The following is a 19911-nucleotide window of genomic DNA, read 5'->3' as shown; positions in this document are numbered from 1 at the left end:
AAAAAGGAACCAATTTCTGGAAACCTTTCGAGAGTCAGAGAAGCAAAATGTGCACAATTTTAAGAGCCTGATGTATTCTAAAAATACAATGATATAATAGTGTACCAAGCTGACCAAGCTAACTGAACAAAGCCTGATCTGAAAGTTTATATTTAGAATTCAACTCAAAGCTGAGTCTGACACACTCTCACCGACTCTCTGTAGACAACAGAAGCATTTCATGGCCTCTTTTCCATCCAACCTAATTGAGTTTCTGTAGGAAACGCAGTCTTCCTCACAGCCCCAGCTGTTTCAAATAGAACAGAATGTCCACAGTGAGCCAGTAACACAGCATCACTAATCTGAATTCACGGAGGAGCGTGGTTTGCCCAAGGAAAGAAAAAAAAACCAAACAAAAAACAAAAACCTCCATTTGTTACCTTTATCCATACTAAATATATGGTTTTAATTAACATTGGAATGTTCTGGTAAGATCACAGAAGGCATAACCCCTTCCCCTTCTTCCACTTTCTGAAAAGAAAACTGGTGTTTGAACTTACAGTTGAAGAGCTGGTGTGCAGCTTTTATTTGAAGAAGCAGCTGTTTTGCAGGGTTAGAGGAGTGAGGTGAGGCAGGGTTAGTAATGGCTTTCCACAGTCTTTATGAAGGGAAGGCAGGCGTGGCCCAGGCTCTTGACTGTGTTTGTTTAGTGTAAGCATGTGTGTGATATATGTCCCTGGCTTTCTCCTGGAAGTCACTGCTCCCTCATTGAATCTCTCTGTAATTTGTTTATGCCTTGCTTACAGCAATTAATGACATTCAGCACTTTTTCAAGTCAGCTATTTCTGACTTAAATCTGCAACACTAGCATCTCAAACACGCTGCACAGAACTCCTAGTGAAATTCCAGATTGTAGGTAATGCATAAACATTTGATACTCTAAAATACATTACCAGTGTAGTGGCCATAACAATTTCATGGGCATTGCTTGGGAATAGAAGGTGCAACTGTGGGAGAGTTTAAGAGAGTGTTAACCCTTTTATCCCTATTATGTCATTTATAGCTACCCTTTCCCATCTTCGATGAGAAACTAAATGTAAATTGCTATGCAAATATATTGCTATTCGCCCTTCAACCCAACCAATTTGTCACTCTTTGTAGAGAGCCTTCCATAGAATGTGAAATAAATGTTTAAGAACATATAGACAATAGTATACATGCAAGGGCATATGGAAGTTTAAGAAATGCCCTTTGTTGTATGGCCTGGCATTTTAGCATGGACACTGTCTATCTTCCTTCTGACCCCATAATAAAGAGCAAGCATACATAATAAATTCGTGATTGTATTCTAGGTTCAAATAGTGTAGAAGTCTAACAGAAGTCTCACTGCTATTTTTTTCCAGCAACACTTGGGTGAAACATCCCAAACTTTGATTGGAAATCCAATCATGTGGAAGTATGAATCATTTCATTCCTTTAACATCTCTGGATTTACATGCTGCCATGTTTTGCTACTTGTCTTTTTAAAAGTTAAACAAAAGATTTTTTAAAACATTCAAATCAAGGGGCTGGAGAGATATCTCAGTGTTTAATAGCACTGCTTGCTCTCCCAGGGGTCCTGAATTCAATTCTCAGCAACCACATGGTGGCTCACAGCCATCTGTAGTGGGAATTGATGCCCTCTTCTGGCATAAAGTTGTACATGCAGCTAGATCACTCAGATAGATAGATAGATAGATAGATAGATAGATAGATAGATAGATAGGTAGGTAGGTAGGTAGGTAGGTAGATAGATAGATTGATTGATTTATGCTACACACCCTACTTCCTTTGGCATAGAATATAAGATTTTATAAACCTAAGTATCAATAATGAAATAATCATGTTTGCTAATACTGGTAGAAAACTTACTAAAGAACAATCCATTGGTCCTATCTAGCACAGTCTTTGCTTTTTTTTTTTTTAATATTTTGAGAATTGCAGAAATGTACTTTGATCATATCCAGTACCCTCCTCCACATTCCACCCAAATAGACCCATTCTTCCATACTCATCCAATTTGCTGTCCTCTTTTTCTTTTCATTTTATACTCATTAAGCCCAGTTTGTAAAACAGTATATTCATGAGTCTGTAACTTTAGTGATGAATGTTGGGTGATGTGCATAGCGTTGTTGCATCAGTTTGGATTGCCTATAGAAAAGATGGTTTGCATACTTGGCAGTTCTTCTGTTCACTTTAGTTCAGATAAGATATTAATGAGGAGAAGACTTAGAGGTGATCTGGGACAATGCCTTAAGTACAGCTGAGCAGCATGGCTCACACTTTTAATTCCCACACTTACAAGGCTGAGGCTGTAGGACTGTAAGTTGAAGGCAGCCTAGGCTACATAGACTTTCTCAACAAAGAAAAAGAGGAGAAAAATATGAAAACAGAACTTGCAGCTGTAAGAAGATCAGCCTCCTCAGTGCCAACATTCACAGTACGCAAATTCCAGTGTCAGTACATCATCACATATTGCTCTTACCCGCTTATTACAGGTGTCACTGAAATAAAGGGTGGAAGATTGTGGGTGACTAGGTGGAAAGATGGGCTTCCATGAAAATCAAAGCCCCACTCTGGTGATTAAAATCAGAAATAGACATGAAGTGCAAACTTTAGGTGAATGTCCAGTTTGAACTTTCCAACAGAATGAAGTTACCTCAGGAAGAAGTTGACCTCTCTGGAACACTGATGGAACACCAGATGTTCACAGTGGAGTGGAAATAGAGAGAGTGTGCAGAGAAAGTTTAGGAAATAGAGAAAGTTTAGAAAGACATTCCTGCCACAGATCCAGAAATACATGTATTTTATTTTCCTTTTCTCCAAGGGGTGAGATTGATCAAAACTTTAAAATTAAGTGAATCACTTATAAACTTTGAACTAACAGTGTTCTTGTGAGAGAAGTATTTGGTCTGCATTGTTAAATATCAATCATTAGATAACACTTTAGCAGAGGAACTCAGTCAAGTTGGAACAGCTTTTAAGAAACCAATTACAATGTGAGTTATGAAAGAGAAGTGGAAGAAGCCCAGGGAAAATACTAGAAAATGCAAGTTCTTTCATCCATTGAATTTTTGCAGAGAGTTCTGCCTAACTGGGTTATTCAGACCTAAGACAGCAATAAAAACACAGCCTTGTTTTAAGGCTAAAAGGATTGTTAAAAAGCAGAAGCTGCAATTATTAACATTGCAAAGACTCTTCCTTTTTAATAAGTATTTTCTTCTTGGCACTAAAGTGCATGATTCCATAATAGATAGGGATTAAGAAGAAGCATTGAATTTTTGATCACCTTGTAAAACATATTTAAATTGAGATTCCACAGATGAAATAACAGTACAGTGCAGGAGCAATATAGGAAAAGAAAGTATTCTTTTCGTATTCTGGCATGTTGATTGTTCAAAGGGGTTATGGAATAATTTCCTTTTATAATTCAATTTGACGAGTTAATTTTTGCTGGTTTTGTTTCAAAATGACATGGAAGATTTGGACAGTTTTTAAAAGATTTTATTTTATTTTTTTAAGTGTGTGTGTGTGTGTGTGTGTGTGTGTGTGTCATGAGGGACAGAAGAGGGTGGCAGTCCCCTGAATCTGAAGTTACAGGGGGTTTGTGAGCCACCTGATGTAGGCACAGGGAATTAAATTTACATCTAAACTCTTAACAGCTGGGCCATCTCTCTAGCTTCCTCTGGCAGCCTTTTGAAGAAACAAAATGTTAAAACTTAAAAGATGCAGTTAAACCTCTGTACTTCTCACATGGGAAGAAAGGAAGGGTGAATATTGGAGTCATGAGTCGGGCATGTGAAAGGGGCCTCAGAGCATGTGGGGCAACAACTACCAACAGAACTCAACAACAGCTGGTCTATGATGAGAAACATTACCATTTCTTTTCTCATAAGTGACACCATTAGCGGAAAAATCAATGCAGACTAGAGTCACATCGTCAACCAACAACAGCTACCTGACCCTATCAGAACAGTCCCCCAGCAGCAGCTACAGTATACACTGAACACTCTCCAAAATAGACCACATTCTGCATGTTAAAAATCATCTTTAAAAATTTAAGATGATTAAAATTATAAAGATTATCCACAGTAGGGAAATACCCATATACTTATAAATTAAATATCATACTTGTAGCTGATCCATGGTGTCCCAAAGAAGCAAGCCAGAGGAAGCTAAAAATGTTTAACTATATTAGAGGAAAGACATGGCTTATTGAAATTTGTGGGACCAACAACTTCAATGAAATGTGAAAAATATATCATCCAGCGATTTCACTTTTAGACAAAGTATAAACAAACCTTTAAGCAATGCCTCTGTCATGTGGTTTGCATATAGTATGAAAACAACGGAATCAATCATAAGGGTGAATAATAGGAGACTGTAAATTAAACTATGATAAATAAATATATAGAGGATGATGATACTGATGGAGAAAATACTCTCACAAACACTGACATGAGAAAAAAGCATGAGGTTGGTGTGATGTGCAATAGAGCCTGCATTCTATTACATATAACATACATATATCATATGCAATGGCTTGAGGAATGAGTAGGAAACAAGGATCCATTTATATAAAAGTTTATAAGGGTGTGTATATGCATATACTTTTTATTTTGACATTTTTATTTACATTTATGTGCAGTGTATGTGATCCCAACCCCCTCAAAAACAAACAAACATCTGGTTAAGGTCCAGAAATAGCAGTGAATTCATCAGATAGTCATGTTACAAGAGGCCTTACTGCGTGGAGAAGTAAGTCTCCTCAGACCACTTCATCCATAGCTTTATGATGTGGAAACTTTGGCAACATTCTTGATTCTTGTCTCCAGACATCAGTTGTTTTATCCAGTTTGTTTGTTTGTTTTTTCCTGCATGTTTCTGATGATAGTCTGACCTTATTAACTTCCTTCTCTTTAGAAAATTTTCGTTGTCTTCCAATGATATTTAAGAAATTTAATCTTGGGCCATCAAGATGGCTCAATGGGTTGAGGTCTTTGCATTCAGGCCTAAAGATATGAGTCTGATCTACAAAGATAGAAGGTGAATACCCATTCTGGAAATTTGTCTTCCAATTTACACACACATAGCAGTAAAGGCTTAGACCTGTGTGTACTCACTTAAACTAACTAACTTAAAAAAAAAAAAAACACAACTTTCAAGTCTTAAATGTAGCCTCTGCCCACCCCTAGACTTCACTGTAGAGACTTCCCTAGGCTAGAATGCTGCAACCATGAGGTCCTCTTCATTTCCAGATGGAAGATGTCATTCTGTAAATATATTTCTCATATAAATAAAGCACTGTTGGCCAATAGGAAAGCAAGATGGTTGGGACTAGGAGAGTAGGAGGAGAGAGGAAGTAGTTGGGAGGAGAATCAAGATGTAGAGAGTTGAGAGAGCAGAATGCCGGCCCCTCTCTCCAGTAAGATAAGACCACATGGAAATACTTAGATTAATAGAAAGGGGTTAATATTTAAGACAGAGCTAGTCAATAAGAAACTAGTAACTGGCTAACAGAATTATATCTAATACAGCATCTCTGTGTCTTATTTGGGGCTGGCACGACTCTGGGAAAATCCTACTCTTAACATACTCTTAACAACTTCCTCTATCTTCCCTGCTTCTACCCATGGGTTTTCACCTGGTGTCTTCATTGGTCTATACTCAAATAGTTCCTTGAACATCACCTCCAAAGGGGCATCTTCTTTGACCTCAATTCCATTTTCTTCTCTCTGTTGTATACTGTGCTATCATGCTTCTAATTATCTCATGTTTCATGCAGTTTATTTATTGAATGTTTTTATCCTCTGGAAACTTGAAAGTTTCCTGATCATATGCCCCAATATCTTGTTTGTTCCTGGCTTAACACATACAGCACATAGTACATTCCACCTGAAATTACTGTTGAATAAATGGGTGTAGAATGGGCAGTAAAAGGCATAGTAAATAATTCTAAAAGAATTATAAAAATTCCAATTTTACTACTTAAGTATATCAAAGTACCTATTTTTAATCTATGTAAATAATGGGATCATTTAAATTTGTCATCTAATAGTTAAAGAGGATGCATTTATGCAACATATGAAGACAGGGACCTAAATTGTATATTTTTTTGATTAAATTATAAAATGTGTGAGATTATGTTAATATAATCATACAGAGAGCAGTCTGATAAAATTCATTTTAAACAGCAAATTGTTTTTATTGACCCACTATTTCTACCTAAGAATTTGTCATAAGGAGTAGACCTAAATATGGAAAAGGTTACATATTTAAAGGTATTTCACTCAGTGGTATTTATGGAAGCAAAACCATGGACACCATCTAAATGCCAAGGAAAATAATGGCTGAGTAAAGCATAGTGTGCTCAATGGATAGTGTAAGAGTAACACGTAAGTTAAAGATTAAGGTGATATAATGACTTCAAAATATTAACAATTAAATGCTAATAACACAAAGCTTTATTAATGTGTTTCCAAAGCCCATTTATGTGTGTTCAGGGGGGAAGGCTGGAAAGTACTGTCATGCTGCATAGCAATGAGTGATGTCTTCCTTTTTCATGTATTTGCCTTAGCCCTTGTGTTTTAAATTCTGTGATGATTATTATTACTGATCTGTGCATATATAACGTAGCTCATATATTAAGGTCCAGCTTCCTGGCGAGGACATTTATGCAACTCTCTTTCCATGTGTTTTGTGACTCTGGAACTGAACTGAGGTGCTTTCTTTCTCAGGATGATATACCCTTTTCTGAAGGTTCCCATGCTCGTGGCCTTGATCACTCATCCTCTTGGCAGGATGGTAGTTACTTGCTGTCTGGTTCACGGTTTTCACACTTCAACTGTAAGTAATAAAATCTTTTATCAGTTACTAAATTGGATTTCTTAAACAGTATAACTCATGGGGAAATTAAAGTTTAAGGCTAGTACATGATAGTAATATTCATTCTAAAGTTTGAGAAAATTTTTATTATAGATTATAAAAACATCCCTCAAGAGAACATCTGATGGTACCCAACTACTCCCTGAAGAACATGGAATTCCTTTATAGACCTCAAACTTTTTAAAGAAAATTTAAAGTAAATCGCATAAAGTAAAAATTTCAATTAAACCAATTTTTTTGTTTAAAGATTGCTAACTGTAGATGAACAGATAAAATAGGTTATTTTGTAGCAAAATGGAAATCATTAAAACAGGAAGACCTTTGCTTTTAAGTATCCACAAATATTTATTTGCACAAAGAGTAAGAATACATACACATCTACACACCAAATTTCACTGTTTATACCCCGTGAAAACAACAAAATGTCATGGTTCACTAGCCCAGAATCCAGGTAACCATAATGCACCCCTCACCTTCTCCAGTGGGCCTCGTCTACGGGGCTCAGCATCTAAGCAGTTAAACTTGAAGAAGGCATCAGTGCTATGGTTTTCTATTTTAAATACCTCAAACTCAATATAAATTTTAAAATAAATCTTAGGATAACAGATAAATAGATTTTTATGATTTGAGTAGCTTTTCATTTGCTGATTTTTTTTTTTATCCCCTCCACCACAGACTGAACTCAGTGGAAATGTGAGTGATGCCTGCTTTGCTCACCATTGTTTACTCAGCTCTCCACATGATACTTGGCACGTATTAAAAGCCCAATTAATATTCAATTAAATTAGGTAAATGAATATACAAGTCCCTTTTTTGAAGTCTACTTTTATCTAAGCCATCGGGATTCAAATATTACTTAATATATTCTAATTTGCATAATAATTTAGTTCTTCAATTTATCATGGGCCTGGAGGGTTACACATTAAATTTGATAGTTCTGTCATTTAAAATAGCTAGCCTGCTATAAAATAATATATCAAAATAAGTCTTAAAGAAGTAGGTCAAATCCAAAGGTGATATCTCCCATTTTTTGCTTATATATATTCATGGATTCATTTAATAAATATTTATCAGTTTCTGACAAATGGTTTGGTTTTCATTATTTTATTCCAAAAGCCAAGCATTTTCTCTTTCCCATCTTAATCATTTTACAAAGTAATTTTGTATCTGTATAAACCCTCCTGTATTCTGATGTTGCATCCACTTTTCAATATGTATTACATTATTGAATATAGTGTCACAATTGGTGTATGTATAGGCCAGAATTTGTGTCCTTAAATTAAATCATGTAAAAATTTTCTCAGGTTAACATGGACCATGAAACCACCTCAAAATATTAGAAGTCCCACCTGTTTGTACACTGAGAAGCCTGGAGATGACAGGACCATGTGTTGAGCATAGTAGCCAATTTTCTACTGCTACTTAATTTTGCTTTTATGTCTCCTAAAAGGAAGTGGTTAGAAGCCATGAAATAGGAAATATCAAGGTTGTTGGAATTATATTTAATATTAGGCGTCCAAAGAGAGTACATTTAGCTTTTGATTGTACAATCTTGTAACCAGCCTTGATCATTTTTCTAATTAAGAAATGTTCCTCATAAGCAGACATGAGATTCTATTCAAGTGCAAGTGTAGCAGTTCAAAAGTAAATAAAATTAATAAGTATAAGCCGGACATTGGTGATGCACACCTTTAATCCCATCACTCAGGAGGCAGAGTCAGGCCGATCTCTGTGAGTTTAAGGCCACCCTGATCTACAGAGGTAGTTCCAGAATGGGCTCCAAAGCAATACAGAGAAACCCTGTTTCAAAAAACAAAACCAAACAAAAAAATTAATAATTGCAGGAAAAGTTACCATCGCAACATAGTCTAAATTAAGCAATACTTGTCACTACTTACATTATAGGGTGCAAAATATTAATTAATTCCCTCCATTGATTAATTGAGCCTTATGTTTTACTCTTTTTATTAACAGGTTTTTACTTATGATTCCCTACCATGGTTAATCCCATCTTCTCAATACTCTTCAAAATTTAGTTAGCATTGTCTGAACACTTCTGTTTTTATAGCAGAGTAATTGTACTTAGAGAAATTGTCCTCTAATTTCTCCTTTTACTGAACCCTCAAAATTCAAGGTCAGCAAAGAGTAGAGCAGAGCCTGTGTCAAATAAGATAATTAGAGAAGGTGTCCTCAGACACTGACGCTAGAGACTACAAAGAGAGAATCCAGGGTAAAAGGTCTCAGATTATTAACTATTCTTGACATGAAGATTAAAAAAAAAAAAAAAAACTAGGCAGGCGGGAAATAATATCTAGAAAAAACACTAAGTAAAATGAGTGGGGCCCAGGGGAGAATGGGACACTAGAAAAAAAATGAGGATTTTTTTTTTTTTTTTTTTTTTTTAGAAAACCAAGGGCTGGCAGGATGGTTCAAGTGGGTCAAGGCACTTGTCACCGAACCTGATGACCTGGGTTTAATCCCTGGAACCCATGTGGTGAAGGAGAATACCAACTCCTACAGTTTACCCTCTAACCTCTTCATGCATGCTGTAGCACATATGTTGTACACACACACCGACACACACAAATGTAATTTACAAATTTAAAATTCGGATAGGGGCTGGAGAGATGGCTCAGTGGTTAAGAGTACTGGCTGTTCTTCCAGGTGACCTGGGTGTCAGTTCCCAGCATCCATACTGTGACTCACAACTGTCTAACTCCTGTTCCAAGGGGTCCGATTATGTTCTGGCCTCTGCAGGCACCAGGTGTGCACATGGTGCCCAGACATATTTGCAGTCAAAACACCAATCGACTTAAAATAAAATGGTGAAACAAATGTTTTAAACTCAATTCAAAATAGACAAGACATGGTTCACAGATTTGGAGCTTAGAGAACAAAGAAAGCATGCAGGCCAGCAGTGATGGTTTATCCAAGATTCCTATGATGCATGAGGCCTCCAGACAGTTCCTCATGCCTTTGCTTCTTTACCCCTTTCTCCTGTGGAAGTATGTCAGGGAAAAGGAGGTGGCTTTGATCTTTGTATCCCTGAAAGTGAAGTCTTCCATTGACACTTGATCAAGGCTTTGGCTGACTACAATTCTAAGTTTGGCCAGCTACAGAATTCCAAGTTAAAAATGATTTTCCTTGTGAGGGCATTGAAGAAAATATTTTTCTCCATCCAAGATTGCTGTTGAAAATTATAGCTACTTTACTCGTATCTTGTGAAGTAGTCTTCTGTCTTCTCCACCTCTTTCCCTCTGTATTGGGTTTCCCTTTCCACTCCTGGCCTGGGAAACTCGGAAGAGCTCTGGTTTTGAGTCATTCATTCTTCTATCTTGAGGATTAGTGAGCCCTTAAATGGGCACTCATTTTTTTTTTTTTATCTTCTTTTGAAAACAGTTTTTCTCATATAATATATCCTGATTCCCCTCCCTCTGCTCCTTCCCACCTCCCGTCTCTTTGGATCTACCTCATTTGTGTCTCTCATTAGGAAAAAAAAAAAGGCTTCTGTGGGATACTAATAAAATAAAATTAATATAGTACGATAAAACAAAAACTAACACATCGGAATTAGACAAAACAAACCAATGGAAGGAAAAGAACCCAAAAGAAGGCCCAAAAAGCTCAGGAATCCCATGAAAACAGCAATCTGGAAGTTATAATGTCAGAGCTGAGGGCTCCAGGCAGACTGGTAAGACCCTGTGTATGCTGCCTCAGTCTTTGTGAGTTCATGTGACCTTTGGCCCTTTTGATTCAGGCCTTCTTTTCTTCATGGTCTCCATTCCCTCTGACTCCGACTCTTTCTGCCTCTTATGAAGGATACCCTGAGCCCTGAGGGAAGGGATTTGATGAGGACACCCCATTTAGGACTGAATGTTCCAGGGTCTCGAACTCTCTGCATTATGTCTGGCTCTGGATCTCTGTCTTTGTTCCCATCTTCTTCCTGGCCTGAGTCAGCACTTACACTCCTCTTAGGGAATTTCATATCATGTACCCCAAGGCCACTCATTCCCCACCCGTCTGTATCTTCTCTTCATCTTTATTGCACACCCCCCCAAAGAAAACTTTTAAAAGAAATAATAAAATGAAAATAAAAATATTATTAATTAAAAAAACCAAAAAACCCAAAGAACAACAGCAACAAAATTTAAATAAATAAATAAATAAAAATAAACAAACAAAAGCGCTGGAGAGCTGTCCTGGCCCCTGCTGCACTCCGGAGAGTGGCCCTTGCACCTCACCTAGGCAGCGTAGTAGAGCTGGCCCTGCTGGGGTAGTTGTGGGACAGCTGACACTGGGAGCAGGAATGGAGAACCAGTCTTGCCCCTCGCTCATGGTTGCAAAAGTTGTTGGCTAGGTTTCAGGCCTCTGGCTCCTAATACACCATCAATACTGGACCCTCACTGAAATCCAGCAGGATATTCTGCTGCTGCCCTGAGTCATGGAGATCCTGCAGCTATGGTTCCACAGGATCAGGCCCTTCATGCACTCTAGCAGGTCATAGAAAGGGTGCTGTTGGAGAGTGCTACCTTAAAGCCCTGGATGGGTGCCTGGCTGGTAGCTGAGTTGATCAATCCAGGTAGATAGCTGGGATCATCTCCCTCAGGTGAGGGGTAGAGCCAGCTCTACTGTGTTTACTCCAAATAAATCTTCTTATACTAAAGAGCAATTCTATTGAGAAAATCCTTAGAAAACAAATAAGCAACAGATGATCTGATACAACTGAACACTTGGGGAGGGAAAAGAAAACCTCCAAAAGAGAAATGTGGAAAAGTTCATTGAGCTATTAGAAGCAAATAATCATAGAACAAAAAGCATATAAAAATTAATATAAGAGTCAATTAATAAACTCAGGGAGAAAAGTAAGATGAGAAACATTGTCACAGTCTACCTATTAGGTGTTTTGTGAACTGTGTTTATTTACATGGTCATGAAAATATAAACACTCAGTATTGGCATACCAGAAATTTCAAAAATAGCTATTTTGGAAGGATGGGTGTGAAGAAGTGGGTGTATGTGGATAATGTCTAAAAAAGATAAATCAGAAAATAACAGTTTAAACATTTTTATATAAATGGAACAAAGACAGAAGACATTGAAAGAGTTGCTTGAAGTTGACTCTGAAGAGTTACAAGAATGCAGTGGGAGACGCCTGGTGTCCTTTACAATACTTTGAAACTGATATATAGATGAACACTTTGGTTAGACATGACTGCTATGAAGACAAACACTACCACAAAACCTCAGCTTTTATATCTGACCAGCAAATGTCCAATTTTCTTATTAACTTCTAAATTGAGTGTAAAATCTGGCTTTGGAGCCCTGAACCATTTCAACCTGTGTGGAAACTTGGCGAAGAGATGACTTCAGCCCTGTAGACGTGTACAGATGTTACTTTCTGGGTACACAGAACAAGGACTTCTTGCTTGTGATGGAATATAAACTGCATGAGGCCCCTTTTGTCCCATGCCATGGAGGCCAAGGCATTCATTCTGCCGACATAGGGGCTCTGTCAAACTATGACCAAACCAAGCACAGAAACATGGACCGTGGACCATGGAAAAAACAAAGGAAATGGGAAAACACTGCATAATTTGTGGTCTCTAAAATGCTCCAGTATTAATGAAAGTTTGTTTTAAGAAGTAATTTATGTCAGCTTTGTGTAGTTCAGGTCAATACATGAAAAAGTGGATTCCCCCTGCCAGGAAGAAGGGAAGAAATGTATAAATTGTAAGTTTATATTGCCATTGGAAATAAGAACACAGAAATCCATTATTAAAAGCATGATCACTAGCAAATTTATCCTGGCTGGCTGGAAGCTGTGGCCCTGAGTCAGGATCCTCTTTTAGAAGACTGGTTCCATTACCTTCAGCCTGTAGACAGTAGGGGCATAGTCAAGGGAGAGTCACAATGTCGGCTTTGGGAGCCGTCATTTTCACTTTTTATAAGTGGCGACTGGCCACTGGTCTCCATGTGTAGCTCCTTTGAGATGAAAGGCACACGACCCCAGGGCAGCTCCCTCTCAGGGCTGAGACTAGTCTAGACTTGAATGAGGTCTATAGCACTCTGCTGACTTTAGAACTCTACAGCCTTTTGAGACTAACATGCTGAATTTCTGTGGAATCAGTGTTTCCAAACCAAATTTTAAAATAAACATAGATTGCAAATTGTCTGTAAATCTTAACTGACCTAAAAAAGTAGATTAAAAAACAAAATAGATGAGTGGCTTTTTCTCAGTAGGGCCAAACATCTAGAATTATTACAGAATTTAGAAGGAGTTATAGATTATATTCTAACTTGATACTTTCAGAAAAGCAGTTCAATGAAAGTTGCACCAAAACACCATTTCACCCCTATCTTAGTTTGTATTGCTAGGAAAAGAAACCTTAGCATTCTTGGTTTGTCTTTTGAAAGGACAGTTTATGGGAGTTTATATCTTTTGGATGAAAAGTAGTTTGCCCACAGAATAACAGAAAAATTTTATTATATTCATGGTTCAAGGTCTGCCAGGTTAACTGTGAACAGCTCCTTTTAAGGTAATCCATCCTCCAAGATCAAATGCCAACAATATGCATCAATAAGAATGTTGGGGCTGCTGATAACATAAGGGTAATGGTTTCTTGTCCATCACAGGATTGTTTATTTCATGGAAGTATAATATATCTGCCTCTTTTATTTGCTTATTTTATGAAGCAAGGCTTTGGTTTTGTATGTTAACCAATTGAGTACTAAATAATTTTTAGATCATTGAGCTGTGGTTATTATAATTTTACAGAAGGCTTTCTAGTTGCTCCCCAGAAAGCATGTAAAAATTTTGCAGTTGGCTGTCTCTTTAAAATCTCATAGTGTGTTCACTTTCATCTACTTGGGTGGCTTATATACAAGACTTTGAGATAAGTTTTGGAGGAGACAGTAATGAAGAAGGCAAACAAGGTAATCTCGTCTCCTGGAGAAATTAGTAGTGAGTAAAGAAAGGTGAATGGTACTTCAAAGGCGAATGATGGAGGGAAAACCAGGACAGGAACACTACTTGAAGTGAGTGATCACAAGAAGCATCTCTGGGAAAGCTACATTTGACCTAAAACTCAAATGGTGGCAAGAGCCAGCTGAGCTGAAATTTCGTGGGGAAAAAAAGAGACCCTTTTACCAGGAGCAGAATATTCAAAAGCTCCGAGAGAAGGTGGCATGGTCTCCATGAACAGATACATGGAGAGAGTAAGAGGGGCAGCCACTGGCAAGTACTTATATTTCATTCTAAATTCACCAGAAGCATGGACGTAGAAAGGCTGTCCAGAAGCAGAGTGAACCTTGGGTTCCTTCTTAGGAAGATAATTCTTACTAGAATGATTAGCAGCAAGATAAAAGTAGACTGAGAGGAAATCGTACCCTGGACCCAGGAGATAGTAAGGGTATAAGCAAGATGCAGGTGAGTTTTGGAGATAGAATCATGAGGACTCACTCTTAAATGAGGTAAATGGGTCAGACAGATGGAAAGTAGATGCTGCAAACCTGGGGGCAGAAAATTGGTCCTAAGACAGAGTTTTATTATGGCGTATACTATTGGTTTCTAAAAGTAGTGGATGAACAGGGGTCTGAGAGCTGAGATCGGAAGGTGATAAGAAAGACAGTAAAGCTAGATTGTATGTCTATTGCTAGTAGCCCAGATGGTGTAACGGAGAGGATTCTGGGAAAGGAGGCCTTCAAAATTTCTCTCCGTAAATTCTCTGTGCTTGTATCATTGTAACCCAACAAAGCACACATCTTCCACTCTCAGATACAAATTGAAAAATTGAATTTTAAAATCAGTTGTTTTCGAAAGTGTACTGATTTTATTTATGCTAAAGATCTGTTAGTCCATGTAAAGTTCAGTTATAGAAAAGAAGATTAAATGTGTTGCTTAATTAACTAACTTCTACAAGATTAGTTTTTTGGCCCAAGTGTCATATTCACTTTGGTTTATTTTTCTCTTTCCTCTAGCCTTGCCAACATTTACCAAAAGAGCCATTGCCCCAGATCCAGCTACAATCAGGGAAGATGCCACAAGTTTACCAGTGAATGGAACAAATCCACAGTCCAAGAAGGAGGAATATGAGAGCAAAAAATGCAAAATATAATTCACAACATTACTTGAGTATTTTACAAATAATACCCTATGGTTCTTTTTGCCATTTGACTCAAATTATCTAAAGATACCATGTGGCTTTGGCTCCTTGGAATTGCCAAGCATCACCTAACATGACATTACAGTTGGTCTTACTGAGTGAGACTAAGTTTATCCAGTGGAAGTAATATCAACTTATGAGTGATACACAGCTCACTTAGAGGCAACTCATACAGACAGAGAAAGTGATCATTTTTGCTTTATATTTTCCCATCTTTCAGTGTCATACTTTTCCAACACAACCTTGAATTTATAATTGGTGCCTTTCAAAAATGACTGGCTGAAAGGAGGAAAAAAAAAAAAAAAAAAAAAAAGAGTTCCCTCCAGGCAAAAGTTTCCAGCAATTTAGATTCAGGAGCATTTGGACACAATTGATTTCTAGATGTGTTCTCTTTAATCAATTCTCATGTGTTGTAACATGTCGTGGAGATGCCTGTGTAATATTAGACTGCCTTTCAAATGCTTATCCCCCTTCACCTGTCATCTCAGCAGTCTCTTACGACACATAGTCTCCTAAAACTATCCCAATCATCACTTTTAACTGCAAGAGAATGTATAAAGGATAGCTGAATCATAGAGCACTGGAAAGAATTCACAGCACCATTTATTTATTTGTCTTGGTGTGGCCAAATGTCCCACTGGGATCACCCCAGTCACAACCTGGAGGATCTTTGGTTTGCTCTGACCCAAATCCCAGCACCGCTCTCCTGTGACAGTGGGGTTAAAGAGTCCCTGTGTACTTTGGTACTACCTGACTGCTTTTTACATCCCAGCCTTTTCCACATCAAAGTGTTTGTGAAACCTTACCACCTTTCCACATCCACCTATCAGCGAAGGAAATTTCATATTAAAATGTTAAATAATGGCTATCATCCAGGAAGTAAGTCCCACTGGGCTATAGTAGAATGACTCTGCACAGATACAGGAACAATAAAACAATTCCTTTGTAATGTACATTGCATTGTTGTGTCTGTTAAAACGCAAACGTTTGTTATATTTCTCACACTTCATAAAAATGCTGTATTCTTACTCAGAATATGTTTTGCTGGCTTACCTAACACTTGAAGGTGTAGAGGAAATGGGTCTTCTCTTTTTGTAATGTGAATGCAGTTCTTTTCATGTCAAAGAATGTCCACATGCTGTGTAAGCTCTAAGACCACTTACTCACTGCAGTATCCTCTTCTTGGGGAGCTTCTCCTATGTGTTAGTAATAAGAAGTTACCAAAGCAGGAGTGGTCCTAAACCATTCTTAGTATTCTAGGAGAAATGAGTTTAGGCCGGCTAGAAATAAATCTGAGTTTAACAGGTTTGGTTTTGACTTCTCTATCCCCAGAAAGTCTCAGTGCTCTAAGGTGATAGCAGGAAGAACTCCCTTAAAGAAATACCTCTTCAGCAATAAGACCTTGCCATCTAGTTATGGTGGGCAACCAAGAGCGATGGCAATCTCGATTAACACTATATTTTTTCTCCTTGGAACTAAATAACGGTGAAGAAATAAGAGATAAAACTGACAGCCTTTATTTAAATTCCTAAGGCAAAGGTTTAAAAGCATTTCCCTTCATGTAAGAACAGAGACTACATGCTCTCCATATGTAAAGGAACTGTCTGAACTTAGGAAACAGATTTGAATCATTGTTAGTACATCCATGGTAACACACACACACACACACACACACACACACACACAAAATCAAAAAACTATACTAGGCTAGCTAGACTTGAGAGTTGGAGGAACTCAGACTACTGATTCAGAAAATCCTTCAAAGCATACTAGCTTATGATTTTATAGCTAAGTAGAGAGAACTCTTGTGGAAGAACTCTTAAAATAAGAAAAAATATAAGGCAAGTATATCATTCAGTGTTCTATATTGCTGTTGGATGAATGAAGAATGCAGATCCCACCAGAACTTCATTGGCAAAGCCAATTCTTTGTGAATAACAATTTGTCAAAATTCCTCGGCCGCTTGGCTGTCTATTTTGAAGGACTGAAGTCCAAGGCCCTGTCTCCTCTCAAGGTTTTTCCTGTCTCTTGCAGTTAACCAGGAGCTTCAGCTGAAAATCAAGAGGAAGATTAAGTCTTACTTTTACCTCCCAGAGCCAGCAACTCCTTTTTCCTTCTCTCCTTTGGCAGGGTAGCCTGAATTACATGATAAGAGTCATATTTGAGTTCTGGTGGGTCAGCCATATTGCTGGTACCACTGGGACTTCAGAAGGGTTCAACCTTCTGCAGTGCACCTAGTCTAAAACTTAATTTGAAGATTGACCTTTTTGGTTTAATAATTTTGATTCTTCTGGCCATCTTTCTCCCTAAACACACTGAACTTCAATTGAAGTCGCTGAAGGCCACAGAGGGAAGAAATACAGCTGGGAGAATTTTGGCTAGCTATTTTTCCCATTGGCTAAGATCATATTATTTCCCTGTCCAGTGTCTGCCTTGAAGGTTGGAAACCAATTGGTTATATAACGTTTTATGCACCCAGTTTCCCAAAACTAACTTTATTCTTAGCATAGCTTATTTATGTTACCAGCAGAAAGATAAAGCTGATAGACTAGTGAAGCAGCATGTGATAGCATTTAAAGGTTGCTTGTGTAAAGAGTATACATCCACTTAAAAAGTCTTTTTCCCTCTCATGCCTATGGTAGATGTGTGTTTATAGTTGAAATCCCAACTCAGTGGCCTGCAGTTCATATTCATAACACATCTAATTGAAGGGTAGGGAAATACTTATATGAGAAGCAGGGCTTTGGAGTCCAAACCCCTAGATGCATTTCAGAAAGGTTATCCTTTTTTTTTTTTTTTTTTTTCCCGATCAGACGCTGAGTAATCCAGTCTACACTGCCTGGGAAAAACAGCTGCACCCTCCCTCCAATATGGCCCATCCCATCTTAGCTCCCGTTACATTTGTGGCTATGTCCACATCCCACCTGAATCCAGAGACTCTTACCCATCTTTTCTACATAATCTGCAGTCAGCCTTATAATTAAATAATGTAATATTTTCATTGGGACCAAACTCTTACATGTAATAAGATGGTATGTTTACTAAGCAAACCCTTTCCCACTTACACTGTTTTCCTTAGGACTTGGGCACATGATAAATGTAAATATACATCATATGGTAGCCAGGAATGTGAAGGAACTAACATTCCTTTTTGGACATTCCTGTGTCCCCCCAAGCAAATTATTCCAACATTTTCTCCCACTTCAGACAAAACAAAACTAAGTTTGTGATTTTCACGGCCTTCAAATGAGGAAGCAGTTCTCACGAAAGCATCTGGCTTTCTTGGATCAAAACTAAAGCATGGGCCTTAAGCTGGAAAACAAGTCGAAGCATTTGTATATAAAGGCATTCCACACTCCAAAGTATGATATAAAAATAGTTACATCTTTCAACTTCTAAGTCTTCAAATGCTCAGCAATAGAAAAATAACCACTTACTCCTATTTGAGGAAAAATCTAAACCATGAAAGATCTCACTTCGTCTCATTTCCATATAAACACAACACATCTAATTGAAGGGTAGGAAAAATGCTTATATGAGAAGGAGGGCTTTGGATTCCAAGTCCCCAGATGCATTCACCTCAGAGGCTACACTTACTTTTGATGAGAAGCAGAGTAATCCAGTCTACACTGCCTGGAAAAAGCAGCTCCACCATCCTTCCAACATGGCCTGCCCCATCTTAGCTCCTATTACATCCTTGCCTATGTCTGTTTCCCACCTAAATCCAGGCCTACCACACATTCCTTACTCCTTTAACAAGCCAGGTGGCTTCTGATGTCTCCTTGCCACACAATTCACATGGGACAGCTGGCTATAAACAGTAAAAATGGCAATCCTACCAAAAGTAATCTACAGATGCAATACAATCCCCAACAAAATTCTTCACAGACCTTGAAAGAACAATACTCAACTTCATATGAAAAAACAAAACACCCATGATAGCCAAAACAACCCTGTACAATAAAGGATCATCTGGGGGCATCACCATCCCAGACATAAACTCTACTATATCTACTGCCCCAGCCCTGGCCTTACAGGTTGCTGGGGATCAAAGTAAAGGCCTCATATGTATAGAACAGGGGCTTTATAGTCTAAGCTTCAGCCCCAGAAACTTTTTCTAACCATACATTTGTTAGTTCTCTTGTTTTTGAAACCCTAGGAATACCATAGCTGGCAATCATTTCTTCCCATAGCTCACCATTGTCCTTACATACAAAGCTCAGTGACGCCTGAGAATACAAAGCTTCCCACCTTTGATTTTGCTCAGTTGTTGTACCCTACTTGCTGCTGTGTTTCCCTATCATTATATACATCCATTTGCATGTTGTACTTATTTGTACATCAAGCTTTCTTTACCTTATAGCAAAAAAGAACAAGTTCAAAATATGGGAAGAGTGGCCGGTGGCATTTAAAATTTTAATTTTAGGATCTATGCCCTCTGTAAAGTTTTCCCCTTCTCCAATCATCCTGCAGAGCTCTTATTCAGTGATATCCCCAGGGTAATGGCAAAGCATGTTTGCCTATTTTTGCTGAGCAGTTCTCTGGGTAAGGGATGGAAAGATGTCGGGAATGGTATATAATGAGATAAACAGAGGAAACTGGGTTGCCTTCAACAACACACAATTTAAACTGTCGGTCAGGAAGAAATCTGTCTCTGAGAATGTGTGGGTGCAGAGTGTGGTGAAAAGTCCTGTTGAACTGTATGTGTGCTGTGAAGTTTATATCTGCTCAATACTGCACCAATATTCTCTACCTCTTGCTGGCAGCTTGGATCTGGATGCACAGTGGCCTTCTTCCTAATAACTTTTCATGCCTGTACGTCACTGTGGAGATTTGTTTTATTTAT

The 19911-nt window shown here is 38.0% G+C and overlaps 1 protein-coding gene across 3 annotated transcripts in view; it reads left to right on the top strand.

Annotated features, from left to right (window-relative positions):
- The window catches only part of Cep128 (centrosomal protein 128), a 319467-nt gene extending 304398 nt beyond the window's left edge, over nucleotides 1-15069 (top strand). For all 3 annotated transcript variants that reach the window (XM_051196144.1, XM_051196145.1, XM_051196146.1), the window contains 2 exons: nucleotides 6756-6864; nucleotides 14881-15069. In XM_051196144.1, coding sequence (XP_051052101.1) covers nucleotides 6756-6864; nucleotides 14881-15017 — 246 coding nt within the window. In that variant the 3' untranslated portion in view covers nucleotides 15018-15069. The remainder of the gene's footprint in view (nucleotides 1-6755; nucleotides 6865-14880) is intronic.
- Nucleotides 15070-19911: the final 4842 nt, after the last annotated feature.

Source organism: Phodopus roborovskii, unplaced genomic scaffold (assembly GCF_943737965.1).
Source record: "Phodopus roborovskii unplaced genomic scaffold, PHOROB, whole genome shotgun sequence".
NCBI classification, from domain to species: Eukaryota; Metazoa; Chordata; class Mammalia; order Rodentia; family Cricetidae; genus Phodopus; species Phodopus roborovskii.
The sequence above is the reverse complement of the archived record's forward strand: the minus strand, read 5'-3'. Positions and strand labels throughout refer to the sequence as shown.